The sequence below is a fragment of the Scomber japonicus genome, chromosome 9 (genome assembly GCF_027409825.1).
Source record: "Scomber japonicus isolate fScoJap1 chromosome 9, fScoJap1.pri, whole genome shotgun sequence".
NCBI lineage: Eukaryota > Metazoa > Chordata > Actinopteri > Scombriformes > Scombridae > Scomber > Scomber japonicus.
In genome coordinates, this window is record NC_070586.1 from 4,538,636 (window position 1) to 4,551,135 (window position 12,500).

The 12,500-nt window shown below is 36.5% G+C and overlaps 1 protein-coding gene across 1 annotated transcript in view; it reads left to right on the forward strand.

Annotated features, from left to right (window-relative positions):
• The window catches only part of snx2 (sorting nexin 2), a 42,961-nt gene extending 33,251 nt beyond the window's left edge, over positions 1–9,710 (forward strand). Inside the window, exons 13-16 of the mRNA XM_053325193.1 lie at positions 5,688–5,699; positions 8,222–8,302; positions 8,435–8,506; positions 9,291–9,710. Coding sequence (XP_053181168.1) covers positions 5,688–5,699; positions 8,222–8,302; positions 8,435–8,506; positions 9,291–9,341 — 216 coding nt within the window. The 3' untranslated portion in view covers positions 9,342–9,710. The remainder of the gene's footprint in view (positions 1–5,687; positions 5,700–8,221; positions 8,303–8,434; positions 8,507–9,290) is intronic.
• The last annotated feature ends 2,790 nt before the right edge of the window (positions 9,711–12,500 follow it).

Below are 12,500 nucleotides of genomic sequence, written 5' to 3' on the forward strand. Positions count from 1 at the left end.
AAGGAGGGAGAAAGGGAGTAAAGGAAAGGAGGGAAGAAGGAAGGAAAGGAGGGAGGAAGGGAGTAAAGGAAAGAAGGCAGGGAGGAAGGAAGGAAGGAGAGAGAGGAAGGAACGACAGAAGGAAGAAAGGGGGATGGAGGAAGGAAGGGAGGAAAGGAAATAAGGAAGGGAGGAAGGAGGACGGAGGAAAGAAGTAAGGAAGGAAGGTAGGAGGAAGGAGAGAGGAAGGACAGATGGAGGGAGAGAAGGAAGGAAGGAAAGAGAGAGAAAGAGAGGAAGGAACGACAGAAGGAAGAAAGGGGGATGGAGGAAGGAAGGAAGGAAAGGAAATAAGGAAGGGAGGAAGGAAGGAAGGACGAAGGAAAGATGTAAGGAAGGAAGGAAGGAGAGAGGGGAAGGAACGACAGAAGGAAGAAAGTGGGATGGAGGAAGGAAGGAAGGAAGGAAGGAAAGAAGGAACAGTCAAAACAGACGGGTCAGTTTGACCCGGGAGGACGACAGGAAGGTTAAAGATTGAACTTCCATATTTAATGTAAACAGGAAGTAAAAGGTTCATTTATTCATAAAATAAGTTTTTATTTATTAGTTCTTCCTCCTCTGGTTGGTTCAGTTCGTTTCCTTTCTCGGGACACAATATTTAACATTTAATATTTAACGTTTCCAGATGTTTCATTAAGACATAAAACTGGTCAAAATGTTAAAAAATCAGTGAATTAAAAATGATAAAACTAAAAGCCTCCCGGACGCCTCCCTGGTGAGGTGTTCAGGGCCCGTCCCACCGGTAGGAAACCCCAGAACTCCTCGGGATCCCCCGGGAAGAGATGGACGGGCTGGGCTTCCCTGTTTAGGCTGCTGCCCCCCCGACCCCCAACCCGACCCCGGATAAACGGCAAGAAGACAAACGGAGATTATTATAGATAATTAAGAATTATATACCAGAATAAAAAACTGAAAACATGATGTAAAATAATAAAAACATATTTAAATAGTAAAATAAAATCAATAGCAAATAATAAAATATATGACAATAATAACAGTAATAATAATAATAATAACAACAATAATAATTAATAATAGTAATAGTAATTAATAATAATTAATAAATAATAATAATAATAATAAATAATAATAATAATAAATAATAATAAATAATAAATAATGATAATAAAATAATAATAATGATAATAAAAGTAATAATAATAGTAATAATAATAAATAATTGTAATAATAATAATAATAAAAAATAATAGTAGTAATAATAATAATAATAGCAATAAATAATAATGATAATAGTAATAATAATAATAATAATAATAATTAATAATAATGTGTATTTACCCTCAGTACAGTTTGATATCTAGTTCTCCGTCAGTGTGTCTGCAGCTGTCTGTGTGTCCAGTCAGATAAAACAAACGCACCTTTTCCAGGTTCAGTCATGTGGAAACTTTCCCTCCGTTTATCAGTTTATATAGAAACGTTTCTTCTTTCTTTCTTTTTCTTTTTCTGGCTGAAGAGACGACAAACACAGAGCAGGAGAGAGAAAAGTAGTTTATTAGACCGTCTGCTGAAGCTGTCACCACATAAACTCCTCCTGTCTGTCAGACACACACACACACACACACACACACACACACACACACTGTCAGATACACACACACACACACACACACACACACACACACACACACACACACACACACACACACACACACACACACACTGTTAGACACACACACACACGCACACACACACACACACACACACACTGTTAGACACACACACACACTGTCAGACACACACACACACACACACACACACACACACACTGTCAGACACACACACACACACACACACACACGGTCGGGGGTCTGGTATTAGAGTGGAGGAGCTGTCAGAGTGGGGTTTTGGGAGGAGGAGGAAGAGGAGGAGGAGGAGGAAGGCTGTCAGAGTGGGGTTTTGGGAGGAAGAGGAGGGGGAGGAGCAGGAGGAGGAAGAGGAGGAGGAGGAAGAGGAGAAGTGGGGTTTTGGGAGGAAGAGGGGGAAGAGGAGGAGGAAGAGGAGAAGTGGGGTTTTGGGAGGAAGAGGAAGAAGAAGAGGAGGAGGAGGAGCAGTAAGAGGAGGAGGAAGAGGAGAAGTGGGGTTTTGGGAGGAAGAGGAAGAAGAAGAGGAGGAGGAAGAGAAGGAGGAGGAGGAGGACGAAGAGCAGGAGGAGGATGAGGAAGAGAAGCAGGAGGAGGAGGAGGAAGAGGAAGAAGAGGAGGAAGGCTGTCAGAGTGGGGTTTTGGGAGGAGGAAGAGGAGAGGAGAAAGAGGAGGAGGAGGAAGGCTGTCAGAGTGGGGTTTTGGGAGGAGGAAGAGGAGGAGGAGGAAGGCTGTCAGAGTGGGGTTTTGGGAGGAGGAAGAGGAGGAGGAGGAAGGCTGTCAGAGTGGGGTTTTGGTGGGAGGAGGAAGAGGAGCAGGAGGAGGAGGAGGAGGAGGAGGAAGGCTGTCAGAGTGGGGTTTTGGGAGGAAGAGGAGGAGGAAGAGATGGAGGAGGAGGAGGAGGAAGGCTGTCAGAGTGGGGTTTTGGGAAGAGGAAGAGGAGGAGGAGGAGGAAGAGGAGGAAGAGGAGGAGGATGAAGGCTGTCAGCAGCAGCAGCAGACGAGGAGGATCCACAGTAGAGTTACAACCAGCGTTTTCTTCGGAGCCGCTCTGAGTTTTTTTTTTTTTTGCTTCCTGTCAGAAAAAAAAAGAGTCAGTCGGGTTTTATCGTCTCGCTTCACTTTGACAACAGACGAGAAAAAAACAAGAAAACACACAGAGGGGTTTTTATTTCTAGAGTCCAAAAAAAAAGAAAAGAGAGAGAGAGAGAAAAGAGAGAGGAGGAAGAGTTTTACTTCCCGTTGCTGCTGGAAACAGAAACAGGTGATTAAAGGACGAGTTCACAGTTTATTTAAAGGATCCATTAAAACTGTGAGAGCTGCGTCAGATTGAGCCTCCATAGCTATATATTATATCTGCCCTTATTATAGAAAACATTATAATTATTATAATAATAATAATAATAATAATATGACAGTGAAACTATATATTTGAACTGTCCTATAATACTATTTAAACATTATTATTATAGACATTTTAACTGTTTTATTATAATATTTTAACAATATTACCAAAGATTTTTTAGTTATTTGAATTTGTGCTAAAAAATAAAAGCATGTGAAGAATGGACAGTTTAAAAAGGATTAAAATATTAATACATTAAAAGTTTGCATGAACAAGAATTAACTAAAAAATGATCATATATTCATTTAAAATGTAGAGTTATTTTATTTATAAAGCAGTCAAATATCAAAATCAATAAAACAGAATAAAACTGTACAAACACAATCTACTTCCTGTCTCCAGCTTTTCAGTTTAAAAGCCTCATAACTTTATTTGTTTTATTAATATTTATTTTAACACTGTTTAGGAAAAATATTTATGTTCTTATTTTCTACGGCAGAAAAGCATCATGGGATAAAATGTTAATATAATAAAATATTTAAAAACCTGCTGAAATGACTTTTACATCCAAAGTTAAAGTTTGGTTTAATATGTTTAATATTAGTTCAGTTTGAGTCTATTTTTAAGAATAAAAGATAATAGATTTGATATAAAACACATTAAATCATGTTCATCTGTCTCTTAAAGTTTATTATTATTATTAATGTGACACTGAAATATATTTAAATATATTTATTTAATTTTATTTCTGCTCTGAATCATGAATCATCAGCTGTGTTGAGATTCTGCTGTTAGATTATTAAACCACAGCGCCTCCTGTTGGCCGCACTCACACACTACACACAAACTACACACAATACACACACACTACACACACTACACACACTACCATACACACACTACACACACTACACACACTACACACACTACACACACTACACACACTACACACACTACACACACTACACACAGGATCAAGCTGCTGCTGTTCATATAAACACTCTGAGCTTCACTTTTCCTCTTAAATATACCATCAACACAACACAACATGTTTGACTCCTGATCTATAAAAGTGATGCTGCTGCTTCTGTCTGTTTTCTTCTGCTTCAGCTTCAGCAGCTTTTCATCAGATAATAATATTATTATTATTATTATTATTATTATTATTATTAATGTATTTATTTATTTATTATTGAACCTCTCCATCGTGTCCATTTTGGCTCCATAACGGTTAAATTTGGGCTGTAACTAGGGTCAAAAGTGGGTTTGTTTCCATGGTAACGCCAGCTGTGTTTGTCTCTCATCCTTCATATTAAAATAGAACAAAACAATATTTAATAAACTTTATACTGTTGAGTCTCTACTTATTTTAATTCTCAGGATAGTCTGTTTGCCTCAAATTAATTCAGATTAAATGTTTAATATAAATGACAGTGAGTTATCTCTTAGTATGAAATGTTATAAATGCTATATTAATAAATAAATCTGATTTAAATCAGAATGAACCTGAAATGAAGCTCAGCTCATGTAACTTTAACCCAGATTTAACCCACATGGTCCAGTTAGTTTTTATTTTAAAATAAAAGAACTAAATAATTAAATTTAAATCAGTAAATGTTTGATCATAGAGGAAGTTAGAGTTAGTAACAGTCTGCCAGAGTTTCCAGATTTAACTTTAAATATAAATCAGCTGATCATTAAAGATGAATTTAAAACAGGAAGTCGTTTTAGTTAAAGAGACAAAATACAGTTTAATGTGATCTGATGGAGGGATGAACTATTAAAAAGATGGAAGGAGGGAAAGAGGGAAGGAAGGAAGGAAAGAGAGAAGGAAACAGGGAAGGAAAGAGATGGAAGGAGGGAAGGAAAGGTGGAAGAAAGGAAGGAGGGGAGGAAGGAAGGAGAGAAGGAAAGATGGAAGGAAGGAAGAAAAGATGGAGGGAAGGAAGAGAGGAAGGAAAGATGACTGGAAAGAAGGAAGGATATGAGGAAGGAGGGAAGGAAGGAAAGATGAAAGGAAGGAGGGAATGAGGGGAGGAAAGACAAGGAAGGAGGGAAGGATATAAGAAAGAAAGGAAGGAAGGATGGAAGGAAAGAGAGAAGGAAGGAAAGATGACTGGAAAGAAGGAAGGAAGGAAAGATGGAAGGAGGGAAGGAAAGAGGGAAGAAAAGAGAGGAGGAAGGAAAGATGACTGGAAGGAAGGAAGGAGGGAAGAAGGAAGGAAAGGAGGAAGGAAGCAGGGAAGGAAGGAAGCAGAGAAGAAAAGAGAGAAGGAAGAAGGACAGATGGAAGGAAGGAAGGAGGGAAGGACAGATGGAAGGAAGGAGGGAAGGACAGATGGAAGGACAGAAGGAAGGAAAGATGGAAGGAAGGAGGGAAGGACGGAAGGACAGAAGGAAGGAAGGAGGGAAGGAAGAAAAGAGAGAAAGAAGTCCTCATGTTTATAAAACCTTTAATATTTAATATTCAGCTTCAGGAGGATTCTTCTTCTTCTATGGTTTTAGTTTCTCAGTGTTTGCTCATGTCTGGATTCTTCTTCTATGGTTTTAGTTTTGGAAGCTGTGATCATTTGATTTCCTGCCTTTTCTTCTTCTATGGTTTTAGTTTTGGAAGCTGTGATCATTTGATTTCCTGCCTTTTCTTCTTCTATGGTTTTATTTAAACCTTTTGTTGCTTTTCCCGCCATGCCTTCCTGCATCAGGAGATTGAGGAGGTAGGACTTTACTCCGTCTGTCCGTCTGTGTGTCGCCTGCTGCCTGCTTCACTTCCTCACTCCTTCACTCCTTCACTGCTTCCTCACTCCTCCTTCCTCATCACTCCGTTCACGCTTCTTCTTTCATCTAACATCAGCTGTTTGTTTTCGTCCTGTGTTTGGTAGTTTTTATCGTGTTTCTGGCGTCGTTTGGTCTTGTTTTTACGATGTTTTTGACACTTTTTTTGTCTCGGTATTGCCGTTTTTTAACGATGTTTTTGCCGTTTAACGATGTTTTGCCGTTTAACGATGTTTTGCCGTTTTTTGTCAGTTTTTTTGCTTTTTATGTCAGTTTTTGTGTTTTTTTTTCTGTTTTAGCGTTTTTTGTCTTTTTTGCGTTTTTTTGTCAGTTTTTTGTCCTTTTGCGTTTTTTTGTCAGTTTTTTGTGTTTTTTGTCTTTTTTGCGTTTTTGTCAGTTTTGTCTTTTTTGCGTTTTTTGTCAGTTTTTTGTCTTTTTTGCGTTTTTTTGTCAGTTTTTTTGTCAGTTTTTGCGTTTTTTGTCTTTTTTGCGTTTTTTCAGTTTTTGCATTTTTTGTCTTTTTTGCGTTTTTTGTCAGTTTTTGCGTTTTTTGTCTTTTTTGCATTTTTTTTATGATGTTTTTGCCACTTCTTTGTCTTGTTATTGACGTTTTTTGGGGTGCTTTCTGCATTTTTTACCATGTTTTTGACACTTGTATGTCTTGTTTATACGCGTTTTTGTCTTGTTATGGATATTTTTTGCGTTTTTTTGTCTCGTTTTGTCATTTTTTCATCTTTTCGTTGCCATTTGTTTTGTCGTGTTTCATTCCTGCTTCTCACAGAGTCACATGAACCAGTTTGTCTCCTTCAGTAAAAACATTTAATTGAATCAGTAAAATCGAATTAAAGTGAAAAACAGACAAACTCTTTCATGTTGACGGATTACGTCATGGAGCCAAACAGAGTGTGTTTTTATTCTTTATAGTTTGACGTTTTATAACAAAGCTAATGAAGCTAATCAAGCAGCTGGTTGTGTTTAATATCAGTAACATCCATTAATCCAACATTCAGTTTTATTACAGGAACATGTGACTTTAATTCAGTTAAAGAATAAAAACAGGTAAAAACTCTTCTATTCATTTATTAACCCTCCTGTTGTCCTCGAGTCAAGGAAAGAAGGAAAGATGGAAGGAGAGGAGTAAGAAAGGAGGAAGGAAGGAAGGAAGGAAGGAAGGAAGGAAAGGAAGGAAAGAGGGAAGGACGGGAAGATTGGAAGGGAGGGAGGAAGGAAGGAAAGAAGGCAAGGAAGAAAGGGAGGAAGGAAGGTAGGAAAAGGGAAGGAGGGAAGGAAGGGAGGACGGAAGGAGGGAAGATTGGAAGGGAGGGAGGAAGGAAATGAGTAAGGAGGGAGAAAGGAAGGAAGGAAGGAAGGAAGGAAAGGAGGTAGGGAGGAAGAAAAGGAGGAAGAAAAGGAAGGAAGAAAGGAAGGAAGGAAGGAAGGGAGGGAGTAAAGCACCTAGAGTTAAATCTGGGCAGCTCTGAGAATCTGGGCAGCGCCATCTTGAAAATTTCAGGTGCATGCTGGGAAAAATAAAAACACAGATTCTACTTATATGGGCATGAGGCGGGGACATGGGCGGAGCGGGGAGGTTGCTATGGTTGCGAGGGCTGGATCTCGAGGACATTGGGCAATCAACCTGTCAATCAGGACGTAGCCACGCCCTAATGCATACCCTGCTTTATCATCACATATAAAATCAGGGAGGCCAAAATGTCCCAAATGAACATCATACTGCATTGAAGAAGGCTTTAAACTAGCGATTGAGACCATAAACACATTTTGAAAACGTTTACTGAGGTTAGAAATCAAGTGAGAAGTTGGTGAATTCTCCATTGACTTGTATAGAGACGGTCGCCCCCTGGTGGCCTTTTGATAGAATGCAGCTCTAAGTTACTTCCTGGTTGGCCTCATTTCAGAGGACCAGAACTCCCCACCTGGTTTTAATCAATTCAATGACTAAATTAAAGTTTATAAATCAGGTTTAATATCACAAAATATTACTTTTACTAATAAAGTAACACTAAAACAAACAGGATGATGTCACCATGATTAGGTTTAAATTATATAATAAAGTTTTATTGCTTTGGAGGACAGCAGAGTTTATTATACTGTACGAGACATTTTGGTTCATAGCTACGAGAAAAAAAACCTAAATATGAGAAAATGGTGTCTCTCCTTCAATTATTAGATGACTTCCTCTGAGTCAAAGTAATAATTTAATAATAAAAAGGCCAATATGATAAATATAATATACGGAAACTGTGATATTATAATCGATTTATCACTTTAAAGCCAGTTTATAATGTTTGAATTCAGGTTTGGTTCTGCATCAAAGCTGACTGTGAGTGTGTGTGTGTCTCTGTGTGTCTCTGTGTGTGTGTGCGTGTGCGTGTGCGTGTGCGTGTGTGTGTGTGTGTGTGTGTGTGTGTGTGTGTGTGTGTGTGTGTGTGTGTGTGTGTTACAGCTGGAGGGGAAGGTCCAGCAGGGAGAAAGAGACTTTGAACAAATCTCTAAAACCATCCGTAAAGAAGTGAGCAGGTTTGAGGTGAGAGATGAAGAGAAGTTAATAAACCAGTCTGATGAGATTATAATAAATATATTATAATAAATATATTATATATAATTAATAAATAAAAATATGTTTGTGTGACTTTTATTCTTTTCTTTGTTTGAACAGAAAGAACGAGTGAAGGACTTTAAAACCGTCATTATCAAATATCTGGAGTCTCTGGTTCAGACACAACAGCAGGTAAAAGAAAGTCTAAATGCTTTTATATATTAATTAATTCAGTTTAAACTTATGTATAAAACATACTTAATACAAGAGCACATAGATTATTGTTACGGAGGTTTATGACTGCTGATATTAAAAGTTAATCATTTAAAATTATTTAATCACATTATTAATTATAATTATTATTTAATTATTTAATTAAAATGTAACTTTTTATTAGCGATGGAAAAAATAAGAAATGTATTTATATTAATTTATTTTAATAAAAAAAATTAAAATAAAATACATATTTATAGACTTATGTGAAATCTGACTATTTATTTTAATTAATTAATTTAAAATAATAATTATATTTTATTTTCATATATGTGCAGTGAATTTCAGGCAATGTTAATAAATAATAATAAATAAAAATAAATAATAATACATCATACTTATATAATATTTAATAATATATAAAATAAATAATATATGCTGTATTTTTTGTGAGTTTTTTATAATGTCTTAAAAACTAATTTGGATAATGAAATGATCCAATTATTGTGATTTTAAATTAATTAATATTTAAATGCAACTATTTTAATTAATTAATTTATATATATATATTTTGTTATTTATTTAAATTATTTTAATATTTTATTTATTTTCAAACAAACATTTAATTTAATTCTAGATAATAAACACAAAAATGTAATATTTAATTTAAATGTAATTAAATTGATTAATTGTAATATTGGCCTCCACAGACTTCCGTAGATTCTTCTTCTTCTAATTTTGTTATTTTTTTCTTCTTCTGCAGATGATTAAATATTGGGAGGCCTTCTTACCCGAGGCGAAGGCGATCTCATAGAGTCACACACACACAAACAGACAGTCCTGACTGGCTCCGGTCAAACTACACTACCCATAATGCACCTGTGGTCCTGCTTGGGTCGACCTCTGCCTCCTCCTGCTGAAGAAAGAAGAAGAAGAAGAAGAAGAGAGCGAATCAGCTGATGAGACTTCTTCTTTTTTGCTGGTTTAATTATTTTTTTTTAATTATCAGCTCATCGTCTCGTTTTTTTGTTTTTTTCCTCGTTCATGTTTCTCGTGTTGCGTTCCCGTCCGACGCAGAAATCAAAACTTCGTCCTCCGAAAAACGCTTTTTTTTCTTCTTCGCATTGTGAAAAAAAAAATGATTGTGATGATAAATATTTGGGAGTTTCCCGTTTGAGACGCATTTCAAACCCCGAAAGCTGTGATGAATGTTTAATACTCAAGACTGAATTTCACTTTTCCTGATCGGCATTGAACGCAGCATGACTCCTCCGTTCCTACTTCCTACTTCCTCTTCCTCCTCCTACTTCCTCTCTGATCATCTGTTTCCATCAACTTCCTCCTCTAAAACCTTTATATACAGTTTATTTCTAAGCATAACATCAGTTTAATGTGCTGTTATATGGAAGTTCGTTCATGCCATTTAAATTAAAAAATAAAGTTAAGAATGATTAAAAAAAAATAAAAATTGTGATTCTGCCATTACTTTGTAAAACTCAACCATTTATAAGCATTACACAAATATTTAATAAATAATTTAAAAACACACTATTAGTCAATTTAAGGAGATTTTAAGTGTTTATTAATGTTCAGTATTTGTTAGCAGTTAAAGGGTTAATGCTAGCTAGCTTTGACTTATTATAATAAAAGATAATTACAATAAAAAAAGGAGTTATAGTTGCTGATAAATACATAAATAATAAATAATAATACATTGATAAACTCTTATATCTGCTTAAAAGTGTTTTATATTGTGTTTATATTTAAATTAATGTGTATTTCTTATGAATGCTTAATAGGGAGGATGTTAAGTGTCATTAATTCATAAGATAAGTTAAAAAAAATTACTTTATGAAATCAAAATTATTATTAAATTAGTACTCAAGTACTGTTTATAAGGGCAAAATATAATATTATTAATAATGAATACTAATTATATGTTTAGAATTGGCACAACTTCCCTTTAACTCCTCCAAAATAAAAGCCTGCGATAGGTTTTATTCTAACGTTATGACTTAAAATTACAGCATAAATCAGATTTTAACAGAATTCAATCACTGTTAATATAAAATATAAAAAATAAAATAAAATATTAAATCTAATTCAAGTTAAATTTGTCTTTTATTTTTTTCCAATAATCATAATTTAATATTCTTTTTTAATCATTCTTAACTTTTTCACCAAGTTTTCTCGTCAGATTTTGCAGGATTTTTTCTTCCATAAAAGGGCTTGTACACATTTTATCTCTTTTAAACTACAACACCCATGAGGCCTCGCTGCCTGTTGCCATGGAGACGATTTGAATCAAAGCTGTGAGCTGTTGTCATAATATTTTCCCTCCAAAACTTCTTCTTCTTCTTCTCCGAACTTCCTGCCCGGCAACAAAAAAAAAAAAATCTGAAGCGTTCTGAATGGTTGTTCCTTGCCGCCGCAGCAGCAGCAGCCGCAGCAGTGCATTCTGGGAATTGTAGTTCTATTTTACAAACAAACTGGACTCTTATTAAACCATAAAAAAACTTTTTCTACATTATCATTTAATTTTAATTTTATTTTATTTTAATCCACCACTATCAGTTATATTCACTGGCAGCCGCTTTAAAAACTACAACACCCATGAGGTCTCGCTGCCTGTTGCCATGGAGACGATTTAAATCAAAGCTGTGAACTTTTTTTCCCTCCAAAACTTCTTTTTCTTCTTCTCCGAACATTTTCCCGCCCGGCAACAGAAAAAAAAAATCTGGAGCGTTCTGATTGGTTGATCCTCCCGCAGCAGCAGCAGCAGCAGTGCATTCTGGGAATTGTAGTTCTATTTAAATGTGACTACAAACTTGGACTCTTAACACCATATTTAGCTTCCTAGCGCCGCTCCTCTGCTCTATCAGCTGATTTTAAACATATTAAACCAGGGGGGTCAAACATGCGGCCCGCGGGCCAGAATCGGCCCGCTGAGGGGTCCGATCCGGCCCACTTTCCTTCCTTCCTTCCTTCCTTCCTTTTTTTCATTCCTTCCATCTGTCCTTCCTTCCTTCCTTTCTTTCCTTCCTCCCTACCTTCCTTTTTTTCATTCCTTCCATCTGTCCTTCCTTCCTTCCTTCCTTTGTTTCTTCCATCTGCCCTTCCTTCTCTCCTTCCTTCCTTCTGTCCTTCCTTCCTTCTCTCCTTCCTTCCTTCTGTCTGTCCTTCCTACCTACCTTTCTTCCCTCTTTCCTTTTGTCTGTCTTTCCTTCCTCCCTTCCTTCCTTCCTTCCTTCCTTCCGGCCCACATCAGATCAAATTGGTCTGTATGTGGCCCTTGAATGAATGAATGAGTTTGACTCCTCTGTATTAAACCATAAAAAAACTTTTTCTACATTATCATTTTATTTTATTTTATTTTATTTTATTTTATTTTATTTTATTTTATTCTCTACTATCAGTTATATTAAAACCTGTGAAACTGATCCGGAGTCAGTGATGAAGGACCAACTGACGGCTGCATCCTCTTCCTCCTCTCATATATTTTGTGTGTCTTGTACTTCCTGTCACATGACCTCGCTCTCTCTCACCCGTCTGCGCCTTTAATTTTTATTATTTTAAACAATGAGAACGTGTGTGTGTGTGTGTGTGTGTGTGTGTGTGTGTGTGTGTGTGTGTGTGTGTGTGTGTGTGTGTGTGTGTGTGTGTGTGTGTGTGTGTGTGTGTGTGTGTGTGTTGCTGTATGATCGTCCGTGAAGGCAACACATTTTATTTTACTGTCTTTTATTTTGTAATCCTCTTTGAGCCCAAAAAGAGGAAGTGACATCACTGATTGGTTCAGTTCACTGCTGCCGTCTGATGGGAAACCTTTAAATCTGGATTAAAACTTTCCTTCCTTCCTTCCTTCCTTCCTCCATTCCTTCTTTCCTCCTTTCCTTCCTTCCATTTGTCAATCCTTCCTTCCTTCCTCCCTTCCTTCCTTCCATTGGTCCTTCCATTTGTCCTTCCTTCCTTCCTT